This window comes from Scyliorhinus canicula, chromosome 14 (assembly GCF_902713615.1).
Source record: "Scyliorhinus canicula chromosome 14, sScyCan1.1, whole genome shotgun sequence".
Taxonomy (NCBI): domain Eukaryota; kingdom Metazoa; phylum Chordata; class Chondrichthyes; order Carcharhiniformes; family Scyliorhinidae; genus Scyliorhinus; species Scyliorhinus canicula.
Genome location: NC_052159.1, coordinates 101,290,073 through 101,311,912, shown reverse-complemented (window position 1 = coordinate 101,311,912; position 21,840 = coordinate 101,290,073). Strand labels below are relative to the sequence as shown.

Here is a 21,840-nt window from a genome sequence, read left to right as displayed (position 1 = left end):
TTCATGAGCATTCATTAAAAGAATGGCCGTTAAATACTAACCAGAAAATGACAGCTACCGCCATAAAAAGAGAACGTGTCCTCGTCTCCTCCCCACCACACCTAATCTGCTCTGATGAACTTTCCCAGGGACACTGCGCTGTGCATTTCCTTAATTGGAAGATCACAAAAGAAACAGAAGGCAGCATTGCTTCAGGAGAACCTTTGTGGGCAGCGGCAAAGCACCCAGAATTGCTGCTGCTTGGATGATTCAGTCCTTTGTCCGTTGCTGAAGGAACAGAAAATGACCACAAGCTAGTTTGTCCACAAGTTTATTGTTTTATGGTGCAGAATTTAAATACATATATATACACACACACATTTTGACAGGGTAATGCATAGTTAGAGTCTGTTGATCACATGATTTTCAATGTACATTTTTATTGTAAAATTAAATTCATTATTTTTTGCACTTGGTGGTGAAGACATAAAAATAACCACTCATACATAATGGTAGCTTTCAAGCTAGTGGTATACAAGTCAACAGTTCATATAATTTTAGCACTGCAGAAATGTTTTCAAGTTGCACTCCAGGGAACAAACTGGAGTAAATTTATCTAAACAATGTCTCAGTGCTTTAAAGAAATCTATGAACAAGATTTTAGCCTGGGTCAAGCCATTATTCTAACTATGTAACCGGAATTTCACAGAAGATACAAAAGTTTTGTATGGATACAACCATCAAAATACTTGCTTTTTTAAAATATGAGGCTTAAGTTGGCTTATAGAATTGTATAAAGTGCTACTGGAATGAATGTTTGCTTAATTGCTCATTTTTTTCCTTTGTTTTGTTTTAAGTCCTTTCACCTTTCCTCTCTTTTCAAATACAGATCGAGCTGTTACCAACACATTATCGCCACTCTCATCACTGGAGCTGCTGCTCACATTGGTAGTTATGTCTTTAGTTTCATCTCTTCCATCTTTCCTCTGCTTTTCTGGAGTTTTTCTATTCAAACTCATCACTTTAGAATATCGTTCTGGCTTAATCTCAGATTCATCCACTGCAGAGTCCTCAGACATTTTAGATAAATGAATGGGTCCAAAAAAACCTCCTCCTGAAGTCTGCTCTGGAGGTTTCTGTGTTTTCTTCCTCTTTCTGTGCTGTATCTGGGAATTATTTGATCTGCCTTGGATTGTTGATGCTACTTCCCGGCCCTTCTCTTCTATTGCTGAATTAGTAGCCGCTTCTATTATCTCAGTAGTTTCTTGTGTCTCTGTTAAAGCTTCTTGTTCTTTCCTCAACATACAAGTGACAGCCCTGCGAAGCCTTTGGCTTTTTATTGCTTGCTTCTCATGCTGTTCCATTCTGAAGAAGGAATCAATACGTAGCTGAGACTGCAAGAAAATAAAAGTGTTAGGAAAACAAAGCTAGTTTTATGGGATTAATTTGTATTGTAAACATTGCAGAATCATAGAATTTACAGTGCAGTAGGAGGCCATTTGGCCCATTGAGCCTGCACCAGCCCTGGGAAAGAGCACCCTACTCAAGCCCATGTCTCCACCCTATCCCCGTAATCCAGTAACCCCACCTAACCTTTTTTTTTTGGACGCCAAGGGCAATTTAGTATGGCAAATCCACCTAACCCGCACATCTTTGGACTGTGGGAGGAAACCGGAGCACCCGGAGGAAACATGCAGACACGGGGAGAACGTCTAGACTCCGCACAGACAGTGACCCAAGCTGGGAATCAAACCTGGGATCCTGGAGCTGTGAAGCAACTGTGCTATCATGCTGCCCTAGATTAGATTAGAAATAAGGTATAGTTTTAAGTGGGTTCAATTTAATGTTTCTGTGGAAGGAAGGGTAAAACATATAGTTAGATTCATCCCGGACAAAGGTGTTCTGAATGTGTGGGGCCTGGTTTCAATTCCAATTGTGATTCTGTTGTGCTTAGAGGGGGCTATGAAGCAACGAGCAAGTAAACGAGCAGAAGCATGTGACAGCTGCTTAGCAACTGGGGTTTTTTATGGTAGGAAGTTTTTTTGTTCTTAGTTTAGCTGAATTTGTTTGCAGTTGAAGATAGCACTGGAGAGTGAATGTTTCTCAACTCTGCCAGAAGATTGAACAGGTCCAGGGAGCTGCAAAGAGGCAAGCTTCCCAAAAAAACAGATAACCAGGGAATTGGGATGTAAAGAATGTCTTAAAAAGACTGAAGTTGGGCAGCACGGTGGCCTAGTGGTTAGCACAACCGCCTCACGGCGCTGAGGTCCCAGGTTCGATCCCGGCTCTGGGTCACTGTCCGTGTGGAGTTTGCACATTCTCCCAGTGTCTGCGTGGGTTTCGCCCCCACAACCCAAAAATGTGCAGAGTAGGTGAATTGGCCACGCTAAATTGCCCCTTAATTGGAAAAAATAATTGGGTAATCTAAATTAATTAAAAAAAAGACTGAAGTTAAGAGAGCAGAGACCAAGATGTCGTTCAGAGAAGCAGACAAATTGTTGTGAATTAAATAGACATCTGCAGTAACCAAAACTAAAGCGGGAAAACAGATTTCAGAGGCAAATCAAAAGTTTGATACCATTTCCATAGAGTCTGGAAATTGAGAGTTAAAACAATTGTGAACAGTTTGTACAACAGTCAAAACATAGAACTTCTAAAGGGGAGTTGAAAATCCTGGATGCTGGATTCTCTGTTAAAAGTAGAGAGGAAACTCTGTTTAAGTCACTTGGAAAATGTGGACTGCATTTTGGAATGTAAACTGTGGATTTTTTGTGAAAGGAGATTTTAAAGCGTGTTTTTGGGAGTGGAGTTTGGAAACTCTCATGTGATAATCATGTATGGGGATTTTTAGGCTGAATCTAGAGACATTCACTTTGGTTCAGAGTGGAGTGTATTTGACCACAACCATTTTGTATGTTTAAAGGGACAGTGTGTTACTGAGACCATTGTAGCTAAGATACTGTGTTATCTGTGTGTATTTGTTAAGCGAATGGGGAGAAGGAAAGGCGTATGTGTATTATAAACCAATTTAAAAAAGTTTATGAAATGTTTTTTCCTTGTTGCTAAAACTAATTAGTGATCCTGTGACTCTGATCTTCCATGTTTTAAAAAGAAAATAAAACAATCCGATATTTTGAGCCAGGGATTCATTATGGGATCACCCCGTCCAGTTAGAATATCAACTGGGATCATAACAAGAGTTCAGAACAATCCCTCCCCCCAAAAAATCTGTATTAACAGTGTCCTGCTGAACAATGTTTGAATACAGTAAAAGCGAAAATCATTTGAGAAAATAAACATCTGCTTCACGAATGTCAAGACACTAGCCATGCAGCAAGAAGCTAACAAAACCACTTGGATGGCCTCCAGCATTTTAGATGCATTGATCAGGAAAGTCGACAAAACATATCAGTGAAAGAAAAAGATTGTCATCATTACAGACCACTGGCCTCAAGAGTGTGAAGCCGATATCGATCGCTTTGGCTGTCAGTACCACAAATGTTTACATTTTTATATTTCGTGAATAAATTCTTCAAATTAAATCTGATTACATAGTCAAGATACATCTCAATATTTCTACCACAGTGTAGGAGATCCAACATTTAAATCTCGCCAAATGTTGGAATTAAAAAAAAGCAATAATGGACCTTTGAAGAAACAGCTTTTGTATTCCAATGCATTTTGTGGGGAAGGTGTGTATTGCAATTGCCTCCATTCAAAATTTCACAACTATTTCATTTAGGCACCAATAGGGAAAAGATCTTGGGCAGGATTCCCCACCCCGCCGCATTTCTGCCCATTCCGGCCGGTGGGATTCTCCGTTACGCCAGCCGGTCAGTGGGGTTTCCCGTTGTGGGGCAGCCCCACGCCGTCGGGAAACCCTCAGGCGCTGGCAAAATGGAGAATCATACCAGCGGAGAATCCCGGCCAATCGTTCAGCACTGGATTAGAAAGCAGAATCTAGTGGCACAGAATTGTGTTGTGCCTTATTGTGACAAATGGCCCATTTTGAGCCCCATTAACTTACTTATAGATGCTTTCTGGGTGCTTAATAGCTGTATTCAAATGTCCTGAAAGTAACTCTCTATAAGGATTATTTATCACAGTTCAGACATACCTGGTGGGCATTAAGTTGCTTCATTACAGGTAAAAGAATTTCATCGGTCTTTTTCCTCGTCCAGCCAAAACGATTCTCACAAAATTTGCCAAAAGTTAAAGATATATTTTACAAAGTGGAAAAAAAAAAGTAATACAAATGAAGGTCAAATATTATAAATGATTGGGTGAATATGAAAAATTGTTAATGCGCGAATCAACTAAAAGGACTTGGTGGTTGTGTTTAATAATTCCCATATTTTCTCAGCCTAAAACGGTTTCCATCTAAAGTTTGGTTAGTTATTCTGGTACCGGCCAATTTATGTTTGGGACTTGTCATGGACAGGAAGTTATTTGCTCTCTTAGTAATTAGTTTTTTGGTATGGAAAGAAATGCATCTTTTCTCACTCTTCGGAGTGTGTATTCCAATTAAATCATTCAGCAGCACGTTGTTGAGAGTTTGAAAGTTATTTTATTCTCACACCCTCAATTAACGCAATGTCACATACTCAGTCTCACACACATGCATGCAAACTCAAGTTTGGATATAAAGATAATGCACTTTTACAGATTAGTTAATTCAGTCTCTGAACAATGATTTCTGCTGTTCCACATGGCAAGCCTGTGGTTTCTTGAATGGATTCAATGATTTAAAGTTGCCTGGTGCAGCCTCCCCTCCTGCCAAAGATAAAACATCGACTAAGGTGGGATGAGGACCATAGGTGAAGGTGAAGACCACTTAAGGACCTCAATAGACCACAGGAAGGTGGGCTATGGATAGGGTGCCAAGTGAACTGCTTTTTCGTGGATGGATCCAAAGGGCTGGTTTAGCACAGTGGGCTAAACAGCTGGCTTATAACGCAGAACAATGCCAGCACGGAGATTCAATTCCCGGATCGGCCTCCCCGAACAGGTGCCGGAATGTGGCGACAAGGGGCTTTTCACAGTAACTTCATTGAAGCTTACTTGTGACAATAAGTGCTTATTATTATTCAAGCTTCTTGAGCGCTGTTGGAGCTGCACTATTCCAGGCAAGTAGAGAATATTGCACTTCTGACTTGTGCCTTGTAAATGTGGGCAAGCTTTGAGGAGTCAGGAGGTGAGTCACATGTCACAGAATCTCTTGTAGCCAGTATTTGTTTGACTGATCTGGTTCAGTTTCTGATCAATGGTAACCCCCAGGATATTGTGAATGGGAGATTCTGCAATAATAATCCGATTGAATGTCAAGACGAGATGGTTAGATTCTTTCTTGTTAGAGATGATCAGTGCTTGGCACTCATGTGGCACAAATGTTACTTGCCACTTTTACTCCATGCCTGAATATTCTCCAGGTCTTATGGCATATGGACGTGGACTGCTTCAGTATTTGAGGAATTGCAAATCATAGCATTCCTACAGTACAGAAGGAGGCCATTCAGCCCATTGAGTCTGCACCGACCCTCTGAAAAAGCACCCTAACCTAGGCCCAATCCTCGACCCTATCTTTGTAACCCCACCTAGGGACAATTTAGCATATCCAATCCACCTAACCTGTACATCTTTGGACTGTGGGAGGAACCTGGCGCACCAGAGGAAACCTATGCAGACAGGAGAAAAACATGCATATTCCACACAGTCACCCAAGGTCGGAATCGAACCAGAATCCCTGGTGCTATCAGGCAGCAGTGCTCACCACTGTGCCACCATGCCGCTGAACACTGTGCAATCATCAGCAAATATTCCCACTTCTGACCCTATGATGAAAGGAAGGTCACTGATGAATAGGCTGACGTTGATTGGGCCTAAGACATCTCCTGAGTAACTCCTGCAGTTATGTCCTGGAACTGAGGTGATTGACCTCCAACAGCCACCACCAACTTGCTTTGTATTTGGTATGACTCCAACTAGTGAAGGTTCTCTCCTCGTCCAACACTATCTTCCCCTGCCGAACTCCAGTAACCTTTGCTCAGGCCCCAGGATGCCATACTCAGTCAAATGGTGCCTCAATGTCAAGGGCAGTCACTCTTACCTTATCTCATCTCTGGAGTTCAATTCTTTTGACAATGTTGGGACCAAGGCTATAATGAGGTCAGGAGCTAAGTGGCCCTGATGGAATCCACTCAAGTGTCAGCGAGCAGGGTACAATACTGTTGATGACACGCTCCATCATCACTTTGCTAATGATAGAACAGTAGGCTAACAGTGCGAGGAGTAGGGACAGAAGGTCATACAAGTGATTCTCTGACCACAATTAGATAGATTAGAATAGAATCAAGCTTGTCCTCCCAGCTGGAATATGGGCGTCACTATATTGATATAAGGTCGCTATATTATTCATCATTCACTTCTCTCAGGGATGCTTGCTGGAGAACATGCAATATAAAAAATGTTACTTTATTTGTATTGCTTCTTTGAACAAAAGGATATTCCCTGATCTCATCCAGGTCTGGTCTACCCCAGGACAGTGATACCGTAGATACATCTACAGCCGGTTTCAGATATTCTTCTGCCACTGCTGGATTTGGAAAACCCGGGTAAATGTCTAGATGTCGCAGCTTCTTCTTCACTTTAGTATCACTGGGATTGTCTCGCAGTTTTTTATTTTTCTGGGCTTCTGTCCACCAGTCTCTGAAAGACAAGTCATTTATTAACTCTTATGTTTGACATTCCTTGATAAATGTAACTTCTCAAAGAACTAGCCCATAAAAGCTAAAATATAGACTTGTAGATATTTTAACATTTTTAATGCATCTAATATAAATATATTGTTTATATAAATAGATGCAAACTATAATATATAAATAATTACCTCTTCTATCAAAATGAATCACTTTATACTTCTATGCATAAATAAATTTCATCTGTCACGTGTCCGCATATTCCACCAGCCAGTTTATGTCTTCCTGAGATTTAACACTGCCCTCCTGAGATTTAACACTGCCCTCCCGAGGTCTAACACTGTCCTCCCGAGGTCTAACACTGTCCTCCCGAGGTCTAACACTGCCCTCCTGAGATTTAACACTGCCCTCCCGAGGTCTAACACTGTCCTCCCGAGGTCTAACACTGTCCTCCCGAGGTCTAACACTGTCCTCCCGAGGTCTAACACTGTCCTCCCGAGGTCTAACACTGTCCTCCCGAGGTCTAACACTGTCCTCTCCCGAAGATTCTAACACTGCCCTCCCGAGGTCTAACACTGCCCTCCCGAGGTCTAACACTGCCTCCCGAGGTCTAACATGTCCTCCCGAGGTCTAACACTGTCCTCCCGAGGTCTAACACTGTCCTCCCAGGTCTAACACTGTCCTCCCGAGGTCTAACACTGTCCTCCCGAGGTCTAACACTGTCCTCCCGAGGTCTAACACTGTCCTCCCGAGGTCTAACACTGTCTCCCGAGGTCTAACACTGTCCTCCCGGGTCTAACACTGTCCTCCCGAGGTCTAACACTGTCCTCCCGAGGTCTAACACTGTCCTCCGAGGTCTAACACTGTCCTCCCGAGGTCTAACACTGTCCTCCGAGGTCTAACACTGCTCCCGAGGTCTAACACTGTCCTCCCGAGGTCTAACACTGTCCTCCCGAGGTCTAACACTGTCCTCCCGAGGTCTCACTGTCCTCCCGAGGTCTACACTGTCCTCCCGAGGTCTAACACTGTCCTCCCGGTCTAACACTGTCCTCCCGAGGTCTAACACTGTCCTCCCGAGGTCTAACACTGTCCTCCCGAGGTCTAACACTGTCCTCCCGAGGTCTAACACTGTCCTCCCGAGGTCTAACACTGTCCTCCCGAGGTCTAACACTGTCCTCCCGAAGTCTAACACTGTCCTCCCGAAGTCTAACACTGTCCTCCCGAAGTCTAACACTGTCCTCCCGAAGTCTAACACTGTCCTCCCGAGGTCTAACACTGTCCTCCCGAAGTCTAACACTGTCCTCCCGAAGTCTAACACTGTCCTCCCGAAGTCTAACACTGTCCTCCCGAAGTCTAACACTGTCCTCCCGAAGTCTAACACTGTCCTCCCGAAGTCTAACACTGTCCTCCCGAAGTCTAACACTGTCCTCCCGAAGTCTAACACTGTCCTCCCGAAGTCTAACACTGTCCTCCCGAAGTCTAACACTGTCCTCCCGAAGTCTAACACTGTCCTCCCGAAGTCTAACACTGTCCTCCGAAGTCTAACACTGTCCTCCCGAAGTCTAACACTGTCCTCCCGAAGTCTAACACTGTCCTCCCGAAGTCTAACACTGTCCTCCCGAAGTCTAACACTGTCCTCCCGAAGTCTAACACTGTCCTCCCGAAGTCTAACACTGTCCTCCCGAAGTCTAACACTGTCCTCCCGAAGTCTAACACTGTCCTCCCGAAGTCTAACACTGTCCTCCCGAAGTCTAACACTGTCCTCCCGAAGTCTAACACTGTCCTCCCGAAGTCTAACACTGTCCTCCCGAAGTCTAACACTCCTCCCGAAGTCTAAACACTGTCCTCCCGAAGTCTAACACTGTCCTCCCGAGGTCTAACACTGTCCTCCCGAGTCTAACACTGTCCCCGAGTCTAACACTGTCTCCGAGTCTAACACTGTCCTCCGGTCTAACACTGTCCTCCCGAAGTCTAACACTGTCCTCCCGAGTCTAACACTGTCCTCCCGAGTCTAACACTGTCCTCCCGAAGTCTAACACTGTCCTCCCGAAGTCTAACACTGTCCTCCCGAGTCTAACACTGTCCTCCCGAAGTCTAACACTGTCCTCCCGAAGTCTAACACTGTCCTCCCGAAGTCTAACACTGTCCTCCCGAGGTCTAACACTGTCCTCCCGAGGTCTAACACTGTCCTCCCGAGGTCTAACACTGTCCTCCCGAGGTCTAACACTCACAGCTCACAATACTCCCAAATTTGGTCATTCACAAATTTTGAAGTTGTGCCCTTTACATCTAAGTGTGGACAGGCCTTGTGGCACAGTGGGTTGAATCCCTGCCTCTGGGCAAGAAGCTCCAGGTTCAAGCCCCACCCCAAAACTTGATGGCCAAGGAAAATGCATTCTAATGCGGCCTAACACTGACACCCTGGGAAGCCCCACTATCTTTCTCATGCCCAATGAACAACCATTCATTGATTTTTGTCACTCAGCTAATTTTGTATCCATGCGGCTTCTGTTCCATAAGCTCTAACCTTTCTCACAAGCCTGTTATGTGGCACTTCATCAAATCACTTTTGGAAATCTATGGATGCCACATCGACTGCATTGCCCTCATCCACCCTATTTTCTCATCAAAAAACTCAAATGAGTTAGTTAAACAGGATTTGCATGCTGGTTTTCCTTACTTAATTTACATTTGCCAAAGTGACTACTAATATTGTCCTGGATTAGTTTTTCTGGACGTTTCCACATTACAGGTTAAACTGATTGACCTGCAGTTGCTGGGCTGATCCTTACACTCTTTCTTGAAGAAAGGTGCAACATTTACAATTCTCAAGATGTCTGGCACAATCCCTGTAATCAGAGGATTGGAAAATTATGGTAAGTGCCTCTGTAATTTCCACCCCTTCCTTCTCTCAGTATTCCTTGATTTATCTCAATGCCCAGTGATGAATTTAATTAATTGGTATATATATTGTATTATATTTACTTGGCGCAGCAATGGTTTTAACAGCCTGGGTTAGAGTGTGTATGCATGTGTATAATGTCTTTTTAAAAATCCTGGTTGTATTTAGTTTCTGGAAGCCTGTGAGCAGAACAGCAGCTTTTGCAGAAGGCTGCCAGATTCAGCATTAAGATGACAGACAGGGATCTACAGGTTGCTTACTCAAAAGGATTTCTCTCTCCCTTCAGTAAGAAGTCTTACAACACCAGATTAAAGTCCAACAGGTTTGTTTTGAATCACTAGCTTTCGGAGTGCAGCTCCTTCCTCAACGCCGGCATTTCCACATCATCTCTCCCTTAAAGCAGTCTTTCAGAGAAGTCTCTATCCAGGCACTGACAAGTGATGGCTAACTTTATTTAAAAGTGTTTTTTGACCTGTGATGAGTTTTGCTTGATTGGAGATAGAAAAGGTACAATTTAGAAGTTAGTGTTTCCGTTTATTGTTAAGCATTGTTTAACAAGAAATTGTCAGCTATATTTTTGTGGTGTTAAGGTAGTTTAATACTGTGTTAATATTAAAGTTTGTTTTTATACCATATCCCTGTTTGTGCGTGGAATCCCTCTTGAAATGAAGTATCCTTTCCTCATAGTTTTACAACTTAAAAAATGTATTGGGGTTCCTGTCCGGTATCCTGGCAAATGTTGGGATCTGGTCCAGGATTGCAATAGGTCCTGGGGATTTATTCAACATTTAAGTCTAGTCAGCCCACTTAAAGCGCCTCTATCAATTTTTAGCCCATCCAGTGTCTCAACCATCTCCTCTTTCACTACAATGTCAGCTGCATTTGTCTTAACCAAGAAAGAAAGAAGATGGTAAGTACTCATTTGGTACATCAACCATGCACTCTGCTCCATGTGTGATATTTCCTTTTAGGGAGTTTGCATGTTCTCCCAGTGTCCGTGTGGTTCTCACCCCCACAACCAAAAGATGTGCAGGGGTCATAATATCCACTCATGTACCGTATATACTCGCGTATCATGCGACCCCTAAATTTTCGTCCCCAAAACATGATTCTATGCTATATCTCATGTATCACGCGAGTCACTTTTTTGGAAATTAATGCCCAAACTAAAACTTCCAAATGGTATCATTGTCTGTGGATTCTGTTGTGAAAGCTGTTCGCGAATCGAACAGCTTTCCAGCTGTCTTTACTAGCGTCATTCTGCCACTTGACGTTTCCATTCATAAAAACGGCAAGTAAAACACCCGCGAATTCTGTATCGGAAAAGGACGGCCATGTATTGAATAAACTACCCATATGATCAGGAATACTACTCTTCAGATTTTGACCACAGCATTCTGATGGGAAGATGTTCAGTCACTTGACGTTTCCATTCATGTTTTTATGAATGGAAACGTCAAGTGGCTGAACATCTTCCCATCAGAAAAAACAGCAAGTAAAACACCCGCGAATTTTGTATCTCGCGTATCATGCGACCCCCCCAAATTTAGGTTACAATTTAGGTCTTCAAAAGTCGCATGATACGCGAGTATATACGGTATATAATAAGATGCAGACAGGCAGTGATTGACACACAGGATGACCAATGAACACACAACAACCAATCATCAGACAGGACACCACCACTATAAAGCCCACAGGGCATTAAGACTCTCCCTCTCTCAGGACCCAGTTACTGAGACAGTCAGAGGGCACGATTCATCGCTCCCACGCCGGGTGGGAGAATCGCGGGAGGGCCGCTCTGGCACCCCCCACGATTCTCCCACCCCCCCCAAAATGGCGTGTCGCGTTTTGCAATTCTCCGACCCGGATGGGCCGAGCGGCCTGCAGTTCCCGACCGGTTCACGCCGGCGGCAACCACACCTGGTCGCTGCCGGCGTGAACATGGCGCCAGCAGCTCTTTTGTGGCTTGTGGGGGGGCGGAGAGGGGAATGAGCACCACGACCATGCTCGGGAGGGGACTGGCTCGCGATCAGTGCCCACCGATCATCGGGCCGGCGTCTCAAAGGGACGCACTCTTTCCCCTCCGCCGCCCTGCAAGATCAAGCCGCCACGTCTCGCGTGGCAGTGGAGGGGAAGACGGGGGGGGGGGGGGGGGGAAGAGAGAGAATAGGGGGCCTGGAGCGGCCTCCGACGCCATCGGGAACCTCTCCAGGCCTTGCGAAGAATTCCACCCAGAGTGCACAAGTTAGTGAGCACTATTACCATGCGGTAGCTAGTAAGTCTGGTCAAGCCAGTAAGAGGTTATCAGTTGGATTAGTAGAGTGTCAACCACAGCTGAACATGTACAGCAGTCCATAGTTAAATAAAACAGTGTTGGATCATTCACCGGTGTTAGACGTTTGTTTCTAGCTTCCCTGCATCCAGTTGCAGTCAACGTCGAACCAACCTAACACATCACAGGGTTGGTGGATTGGCCATGCTAAATTGCCCCTCAATTGGAAAAATAATGAATTGGGTACTTAAAAATAAGACTCTGCCTCTAAATTTCCTTTTAGGTCTGACTTGGTCTCACTACTTCTTTTACCACCCTTGTACTATTTATATGCCAGGCATAGGGAATATGTATTTTTTGTTCTGAGACTTTAGAGGGTCATTACAAATAAATACAGGGCGCGATTCTCCGCTCCTCACGCTGGGTGGGAGAATCGCGGGAGGGCAGGGCGACTCATGCCACGCCGCCCTGGCACCCCCCGCTCGGATGAATCGCCGCTCACCGTTTTTCACGGCGACTGGCGATTCTCTGGCCCGGATGGGCCGAGTGGCCTGACGTTCCCGACGGCGGCAACCACACCTGGTCGCTGCCGTCGTGAAAATGGCGGCAAATGCTCGTTTGTGGCTAGTGGGGGGCGGAGAGGGGAGTGAGAAACACGGCCATGCTCGGGAGGGGACTGGCCCGCGATTGGTGCCCACCGATTGTCGGGCCGGCGTCTCCAAGAGACGCACTCTTTCCCCTCCGCCGCCCCGCAAGATCAAGCCACCACGTCTTGCGGGGCAGCGGGGGCGAAGACAGCAACCGCGCATGCGCGGGTTGGAGCCGTCGTGACTTCAGCCGCGCATGCTTGGGTTGGAGCCGGCCAACCTGCGCATGCGCGGCTGACGTCACTTAGGCGGCGCCGCCGCGTCATTCTCGGCGCCAAGCATCAAGACCCGGCGGCCGAGATTTACAGGGGGGGGGTGAATAGGGTGAGAGGAGCAGCCTCCGAGGCCGTCGTAAAGCTCGGCCGAGTTCACGACGGCCTTCCCGATGCCGTGCAGGAGCGGAGAATTCCGCCCACAGTACTTTTGAATTTCAACATTGGGTTCAGCACAGAATCAAAACCTTCAACTCTTAAGTTTTCAAATCTAAATGGTCAGTTTTTCTACAAAATCTGAATGTGAAATCAGGAAAAAATTTGCATGTCCTATCTCATTTCTGCACTGCAAATGACAACCAATTGTAACAATTTATATGCATTTACATGTGCTATCTTTAGAATACTACCGAAACAAATTTAGCGAAGATTGTCCCAACCATTACAGTTGGCAGAAGGTAGCAGCAGAATGCTATTTGCCATGAGGATTAGGAACAACATGGTGATATTTTCCACAGCCACTAGTTTATAAGATTAATATTTTGGAAAAACGTATGCAAACTTTGGACAATTATGGGGCTGTTTCACACAGGGCTAAATCGCTGGCTTTGAAAGCAGACCAAGGCAGGCCAGCAGCACGGTTCGATTCCCGTACCAGCCTCCTCGAACAGGTGCCGGAATGTGGTGACTAGGGCCTTTTCACAGTAACTTCATTGAAGCCTACTTGTGACAATAAGCGATTTTCATTTTTTCATTTCAATTCAAGATCAGAATATTATTTATATCCAGTGCACGATAAAAAAATAACTGTTCAGCTGGTTACACATTGTTCCTTTTCAATCATCCTAAAAAAATAGTTACAGATGATCAAATACATAATGAAGTGCAACTATGCCAGTCTTGCTGGGACAGTGGGGATGTTATCTGTAGATTGTAGGCTGCAATGTTAGCCTAGTCAACTGGAATTTCCTAAATTAACTTTACTTTAGAGAGCTCAAGAACAAATCTCACAAGAGCTTACTTTTCTGGATTTTGTTACTCACTTTCCTCATGAGATTAAAAATATCTCACAGTAAGGTAAATGTCATGTTGACAATGGAAGGAACGAACTGAAAGGGCCAAATGGCCTTATCATATTCACATTCCATCCCCATCATGTTGACAAGAAAAAGGACAGGATAGGAACTGCGATGAATCATAGGTATAGTATATCATACCGAATATGAATAAGAGGCTCCAGTCCAGGTCCAAGGAATTCATTCAGGAGTTCCATTGCTGTTACGTAACCTACACCAGGGATCCCCTCAGTGTAGTCGCTGCCCAGGAAATAGGCAAGATTTATCAGCTTTGTTCTATCAAGGCCTGAAACAGAGACATTTGCCAAAATTGTTTCCACTGTTGCTGAAATACTGCATTAGTAACAAAGGAATATTAGTCTCCCCAGCTGCTGTCCGAGGCTAACGCAAATCGTTCACAAGATTGATGCTGTATTTGACTCCAAAAGTGCTCCTCTACAATTCTGACATTTTGTGCAGCCCCATTTTAATTTATCTATCATTGGTGGCTGTGCCTTCAGCTGTTTAGGCCCGAAGACTCTGAATTTCCTTCCTAAACCTTTCAGCCTCTTTACCTCTCCCTCTTGAAACCTTTGACCAAGCTTTTGGTCATCTGTACTAATATTTGCTTCGGTGGCTTGGTATCAAATTTTATTTGGTAATGCTGCCGAGAAGTATTGAGACATTTTAATACATTAAGGTGCAACACCTAAAAATACTGAATAGTTTCAAGAAGATTTCAAAGTTAGCTAGTTTAACTATTTGAGGCATTAGCTTAACATATGGAATACAAATTTAATAATTCATATGTCAATGCAATACATCATTGCTGTAAGATACACCCACAATGCTGTGCCATGTAATAAACAACAATGCTGTTATATTATTTCCAAGGATTAATAGTCATCTAATGGGTTAATTTTCTAGTAGAATTTAAATTTTATTTTTAATAATCTTTATTGTCACAAGTAGGCTTACATTAACACTGTAATGAAGTTACCGTGAATAGCCCCTAGTCGCCACATTTCAATGTCTGTTCGGGTGCACAGAGGGGCAATTCAGAATGTGCAAATTACCTAACAGCACGTCTTTCAGGACTTGTGGGAGGAAACCGGAGTACCCGGAGGAAATCCACACAGACACGGGAAGAACCTGCAGACTCCGCACAGACAGTGACCCAATCCGGGAATCTGGTGTGAAGCACCAGTGCTAACCACTGTGTTACAGTGCCACCCCTGGTTTCATGACAGTTATTAATGTAAAACACTTGAAAACAGTAATAAAGCATCACAATTAGTATAATCGAAAGATCTATAGTGGATATCACAACTCTTTTGTACCAAAGGTAACTCACACTGCCAAATACCCATTTACAGCCTTATCCAGAGCTATAATGATGATTGTCCCTTGTGACCTCGACAATTGTTCCTTTGGCATATGGTGCCCCTTGTGCCTTTCAAATATTTTTATATATAGATCAAGTCAGTACTGGAGAGATGAAGCTCAATATTAATTACTTAAAAAAAATTTTTTAGTGAACCCAATTATTTTATTCTCAAGTAAAGGGCAATATAGCATGGCCAATCCACTTACCCTGCACATCTTTTTGAGTTGTGGGGGTGAGATCAACCCAGACATGTCCATATTAATTACTAAACTGCTTCAAATGAATATTAAGCTGATTGGACTCGCTGAATTCAATCAACACCACTCAACTTTGCTTAATTTCCTGTAACCACTGCAGTCTGAAGTGCACGGGACCAAGTCATTTCTGAATTTCGGAGTTTACTGGATTGTAGAATTATGTCAGACATAAATATTTAAAATATAATAAAGTGGCGACCTGTAAAGTTGTAATAAAAATTGTCTTACTTATCTATATACTGTATCTTCCATGTTTGCACTCCCAAAGTACTGTAGTACTGAGTCTGTGCTTTGCTCGTGTGTGGTCAAAATGTTTCTGGACAACTGATGTTTCCGAAAAATTAATTTCTGGGCCAAATATGTTACGGTATAATACAAAAGTAATATACATTCTATGGTTCCCTGCAATGCGTTGCCTTGCGACCCAAGTGAAAGATTGCCCTTGTAGTTTTTTATTTTCAAACTTTGTCTTTTTTAATTGTGTTCCCAATTCAAAAGGAGGGTTTAAACCTGATGAAGGAATAATGAATGCTCATGATCTGGACCTCCTAACAGAACAAATATGTTCGGCGATGCTGAGATAATGAGTGAAATCTTCTACTCTTGCTGTTAGTGAACTTGGAGAGGGCAAGGGCATGTAATTAGGCAGGATGATGGTGTACCTAATTCCAGAGCCTTCCTCCACCCGAATTAGGTTTTAGGCGGGAAGTTCTATAGTCAACCATCCCACCCCGCCGCCTATTGAGGCTCATGTGGCCAATTAATGATCACATAAAGGCCTCATCCAGCTGCCACTGGTATTAACCCAGGTGCACCTGTGTTGCCATGTGACATGCACAGCAGCTAAAACCATGTCACCTCTGGGCACTGAGGGAGGGTGAGGAGGCATTCCATCAGCACTCGGTGTCTGATTGAAGTACTCAACATTTGGATGGTCTTGCTAATGCCTGATTGGCTTGTGGTTCAGCGGACCTATCCGAAAAGAGGCAGCGCGGGTCTCTTGCTTGCTCTCCAGCTGGCAGATAAGACCCTTGACATATCAATTCTGTCCATAGTAATGAATTCATTGGTGTTAATGCTTTGAATGAAACAACAGGCAAACCGCATGCTATCCTGAAACCTCTACCCAACATCCAAGCACTGCGCATTGACAATTTAATCACGTGTCTTTTTATATTTTAAAACTGGATTGAACTCACTTTGATTAATCCTTCAATGTAACCATATTTCCTTAAATTCTTTATGTACTGTGAGTAAGCATTTCAAATGTTTGTGAACCAAGAGTACAAAATCTCCAAATAATATTTTTCTAGTTTAGTAACAGGCACGTTAGTGTTTATTTAATTAGCAGAAAAACAATTTTATGCAAAGGCATTAACCTACTGATTTTGATCAGGTTAATCTCACGCTAAAACATTGAACAGAGGAATTTAATCTGAAGGCTTTAAGTACTAATGTTGCCCAGTATTTCAACCCAGAAGTCAAATGTAAATTTGCAATACAACTAAAATTATTGAAAAAGATCTCATTCTAACTTACCACTGCATACCCCTTATAAAAGATTCCAATAAAGTATGGAATGCTTTGTTAATCTTCCTAGATATCTATCTGTTACAAGCACATACCCAAAATGAACAAATCATGTAGCCATGTTTTCATTATAAACATAGGAAAATGACAGACAAGATCAACTGGTCCATCAAGACTCCACCACATTCATGTCAGGATTTGATACTTCTTATCCCCCACTATCTAATAGAGAAACAAAATCTGGTGGAAAAATCGAAAGAGAATCAAGAAGTTCCTCTCAGGCAGCCTCAAATGATCATTCCAAACTAGACCAAAAACTTAATTTCAGACTTCATAATTTACAAAAATCTTTGCTTACCCAGTTGGTTGTGAAGGTGGATGTACTGGTAATACTCCACATACTTGTCTTGAGTGAAGAAATTCTTGTACACATGACGTGCCCCAAACAGCCATATATCACTGTCATCAGTGATAGTTCCACTGGTTTGGTCGGTCAGATCCAGGTAAGCACATTGTGCTTCTGCCTCCGTGGGAGCAACAATATAAGGAATACCAAAAAGTCGCAGTAACTCCTACAAACACGATACAACCAAATTAGCAGTTAAGTATTAATTCAAACTTTACAACTATAAAAGTCATAATTCAATTTCTCGCCAGTCTGAAAAGGTTGAAAACACTCCTCATAAAAATCTACACTGCCACTGTAGGCTTTCGGCAGAATTTGCCTTTAACTTTGTGCTATTGTAAAACATAGGTCTGTTACTGGCAATTGGAATTTCAAAGCTTCTTAGTTCAGTGATGTCATTATTTCATACTCCAAAACCCAAGAAACCCACTCTAAATGTTTAAAAAAATTACAAATGTTGACCGTCATTTTAAAGTCACTATATCCTGCCAATTGGTCAATTTAGGCAAAAAGATTAACGATGGGTGACTGCTTCCAATATGATGTGTGAACAGAACCTGCATTTAATGCTAATGCCATTGTCCCAACTCAAAAGGGAATATCCTGTCCATTCACCTTGAATTAGATTCAATTAGTACCACAGGTGTCCTGGTTGTAGAAGCAAGAGACATAAAGTTGAAAAGATTTTGTTGTATTACTAATGGAGTGGCTATGACTGCTTGTTGTCACTTCAGGATTAAACTAACTGCAACATTTGGTTTCTGCATTTGTGCAATTAAATGCAAAAATCTAGAATTGATACTGTACTCCTTCACAGCCTGCGCTGCAGCCTTTGCCAATTTAATCTGCACAGAACTCAATGCTACCCTTGGCCTCTTGCCTAATTTCCCACTCTATAGACAGGAGAAAAACAATCAGGAGCAACAGTTTTTAAACAGCAAATAATTGATACACACTGCTGGCCAACCTGGCTTAAGTAGGAGGCGATTAGGAAGACAAATGGAATGCTGGCCTATATTCCAAGGGGAAGAGGGATGGAACATAAAGGTAGGGAAGCCTTCCCGCAGCTGTACATGGCATTGGTGGACATCTGGAGTGCCCAGTTCTGGTCTCCATATTTGAAAAAAGATATAATTGCTTTAGAAACAATTCAGATAAGGTTCACTCCACTCGTTCCTGGTATGAGAAGCTGATCTTATGAAGAACAGTTGAACACGTTGGGCCTATCCCCACTGGAGTTTAGAAGAATGAGAAATGATCTTATTGAAACATCCAAGAAACTGTGGTGTCTTGATGGAGAAGACACCGGGAAGATGTTTCCACTTATGGGAGAGATTGAACCAGGGGACTGTTTAAGAATAAGTATTATCTTTTTAATATTTCCAAATAAGGGGCAAGTTTAGTGTGGCTAATCCACCTATCCTGCACATCTTTGGGTTGTGTGAGACTCAAGTATACATGGGGAGAATGTGCAAACTCCACAAAGACAGTGACCTGGGGCCGGGATTGAACCCAGGTCCTCGGCATCGTGAGGCAGCTGTGCTAATCACTGTGTCGCCTTACAGTTTAAGAATAAGAGATATACTGGTTAAGACAGAGATGAGGAAAAATTCTCTCTCTCAAAGGGTCATTTGTGTGTGGAATTCTTTTCCCCAGACAGCAGTGGAGGCTGGGTAATTTAATTTATTCAAGACAGATTTTTGATAGACAAGGGAAGTCAAGCATTAAGGGGGGTGGCAGATGGCAAAGTGGAATTGAGACCACAACCAGATTAACCATGATCTTATTGAATGATGGAGCAAGTTCCAAGGGTTGAATGCCTTACTCCTGCTCCTAAGTCCTATGTTCATTCCTGAAGAAAAGTAATATTGCAGATTTTAAAAAATTAATATATTTAAAATTTTATTTCCCTATTTAATATTTATTTCTTACGGCCATATGTATGCTTCGTCGTTATTTTGCTTCCGGTATTATGATTTAAATGCCATTTATATTTCCTGATTCGCTGCCTGCAAGTCTCAGTGAGGATTCTTCAATCTGATGAACAGTCTCCCTGCTCATATGCCTCCCCTGTGAATTCAAACAAATACCAAGTGTGGAAATCTGAGCTGACAATCCCTCTAAAAAACAGTAGGAAACTGAAAGGAATGGAGATATGGAGGAAAAATCGAAAGAGAATCAAGAAGTTCCTCTCAGAGCAGAATCTAGGCCATTGTATTTAGGAAATGGAGAAAGGCAGAGATTTCAAAGAAAAGCAGAAAAGGAACATAATGTACAAATTGACTTTAGTTGGCTCTACTAGTCTACAAAAGAAAACAGTCTATTTGAACTCAAATATCTAGGTAGCATTAGTAAAGCAACATCTGTTATTCAGTTTATGAATTAGATTCATCACTAGTAGGGCGGCACAGTGGTTAGCACTGCTGCCTACAGCACTGAGGCCCTGGGTTTGAATCTGCCCGTGGGTCACTGTTCGTCTGGAGTTTGCATATTCTCCAGACGTCTGCGTGGGTTTCACTCCCACAACCCAAAAGATGTGCAGGTTAGGTGGATTGGCTATGCAAAATTGCCCATTAATGGGAAAGAAATAATTGGATACGCTTTTTAAACAAAAAAAAGAGATTCATCACTAGTGCAGCACAAGCCTCTTGTTTTACCTGACTGTCCAAGTACATCTGTCCTGTAACAGTTGCAGCAATACGTTCCTGTTGTTGCTTCTGAGATTGTAAGCCAGATTGCTCTATAGACAAGTTGTTCTCGAGATCCTCTATTTCACCCTGTGACACATATGAAATATAAAAAACATATTATGGAATCAGTAAGAAATAATGGGTGATTTAGGAATGGCAAATAATACTTTGCATCAATATTTAAAAAACACCTGCCGACAAAACACAATGCTGTTTGATTAGCCATGAACAAAGTGCTTCAACTGAAAAATGTGTATTTTTCTCTGGGACATACACTGACCGCGGCAGAGGATAAGTAAGCAGTTAACTGCTCTCAGGCCTTAACAGTGCTCCTGTAAAATCAACTGACTAGGAGAAAATTGTATTTGGGATGACTGTCCCTCTCATTTTCTCGGATAACTTGCAGGGAGGCTTGCTGTCTCCTAGGAATAGTACATCTGAAACCAGAAACACAGCGTGGTGTAGGACAGGATCGCATTGCACCATTACATGTGTTTTGTTACTTTATGTCAGCTGTATTTATCATGGGATCCTCCACACAACTTGAACCCATTTGAGCCACTGTTTTGGGCCTGGTCCAGGACTATGTTTCTCAGCCCTCACTCTGATGCTATCCTCTGCTACACTGAGTGACTGAATACTCAAGCAGCTGCATAAAACTATAATAACATGCCAATACAACATAATCGCCACTGCACTGGCCACTCATTCAGGCTTCTTGATCAACAGAACGGTCTGTAATATTTTGGACATATTTGAAGACACTTCCAGAAACCGTTTCCACAAATAGCATACTAATCTTCCACTGTACGCAATGGATTTCTCTCATACATATTATTTTTGAGGGGCCAGAGTAAGTGCATACATTGTAGCCCAAATTTGTCTCTTACAGCCTCCCTGTATTACGTACTGTCTTCAACTAAGACAACAAGTAGACAGTTGCACCACAGTGTCATATTGAAGCTACAAGTTCCGGATAGAAAGTCAGTCCATGGATCCTTGATAGCGCATCAAAAGATATCTGGAAATGGGAGAGAGCGTGTGCAAGTGAACATGCAAGGATATAGTGCCTTTCTCAGCCTCTGGACATCCCCAGGAGCTTTAAAGTGAATTAATTACTTTTAAGATTAAAGCAAATTACTGCGGATGCTGGAATCTGAAACAAAAACAGGAAATACTAGACAATCTCAGCAGGTCTGACAGCACCTGTGGAGAGAGAAGGGAGCCAATGTTTCGAGTCTGGATGACTCTCTGTCAAAGCTGGAGAGAACTGGAAATAAGGTCAGATTTATACTGTTGTGGGGGGGAAACGTGGAGTGATGGAACTGCAGAGTGGACCAATGACAAGTGGAGACTGACAAAGATGTCGTGGACAGAAAGACAAAAGGAATATAAATGGGGGAATTAAGACAAAGAAAGGTGCTGAAATCAATTCCTTTGAAGTATGGTCACTGTTGTAATGTAGGGAAAAGCAGTACCTAACTAGCACAAAGTAACCATGATGTGGAGATGCCGGCGTTGGACTGGGGTGAGCACAGTAAGAAGTCTTACAACACCAGGTTAAAGTCCAACAGGTTTGTTTCAAACACGAGCTTTCGGAGCACGGCTCCTTCTGAAGGATTCACCTGAAGAAGGAGCCGTGCTCCGAAAGCTCGTGTTTGAAACAAACCTGTTGGACTTTAACCTGGTGTTGTAAGACTTCTTACTGAGCACAAAGTAAGGGCAGCATGGTAGCATTGTGGATAGCACAATCGCTTCACAGCTCCAGGGTCCCAGGTTCAATTCCGGCTTGGGTCACTGTCTGT

At 43.1% G+C, this 21,840-nt stretch overlaps 1 protein-coding gene across 1 annotated transcript in view; it reads right to left on the bottom strand.

Annotated features, from left to right (window-relative positions):
- Positions 1 to 294: 294 nt before the first annotated feature.
- The window catches only part of ercc5 (excision repair cross-complementation group 5), a 178,571-nt gene continuing 157,025 nt past the window's right edge, over positions 295 to 21,840 (bottom strand). The window contains exons 20-25 of the mRNA XM_038817949.1: positions 20,003 to 20,122; positions 17,298 to 17,511; positions 13,928 to 14,072; positions 6,484 to 6,684; positions 4,097 to 4,181; positions 295 to 1,373 (exon numbers count right to left, since the gene is read on the bottom strand). Coding sequence (XP_038673877.1) covers positions 801 to 1,373; positions 4,097 to 4,181; positions 6,484 to 6,684; positions 13,928 to 14,072; positions 17,298 to 17,511; positions 20,003 to 20,122 — 1,338 coding nt within the window. The 3' untranslated portion in view covers positions 295 to 800. The remainder of the gene's footprint in view (positions 1,374 to 4,096; positions 4,182 to 6,483; positions 6,685 to 13,927; positions 14,073 to 17,297; positions 17,512 to 20,002; positions 20,123 to 21,840) is intronic.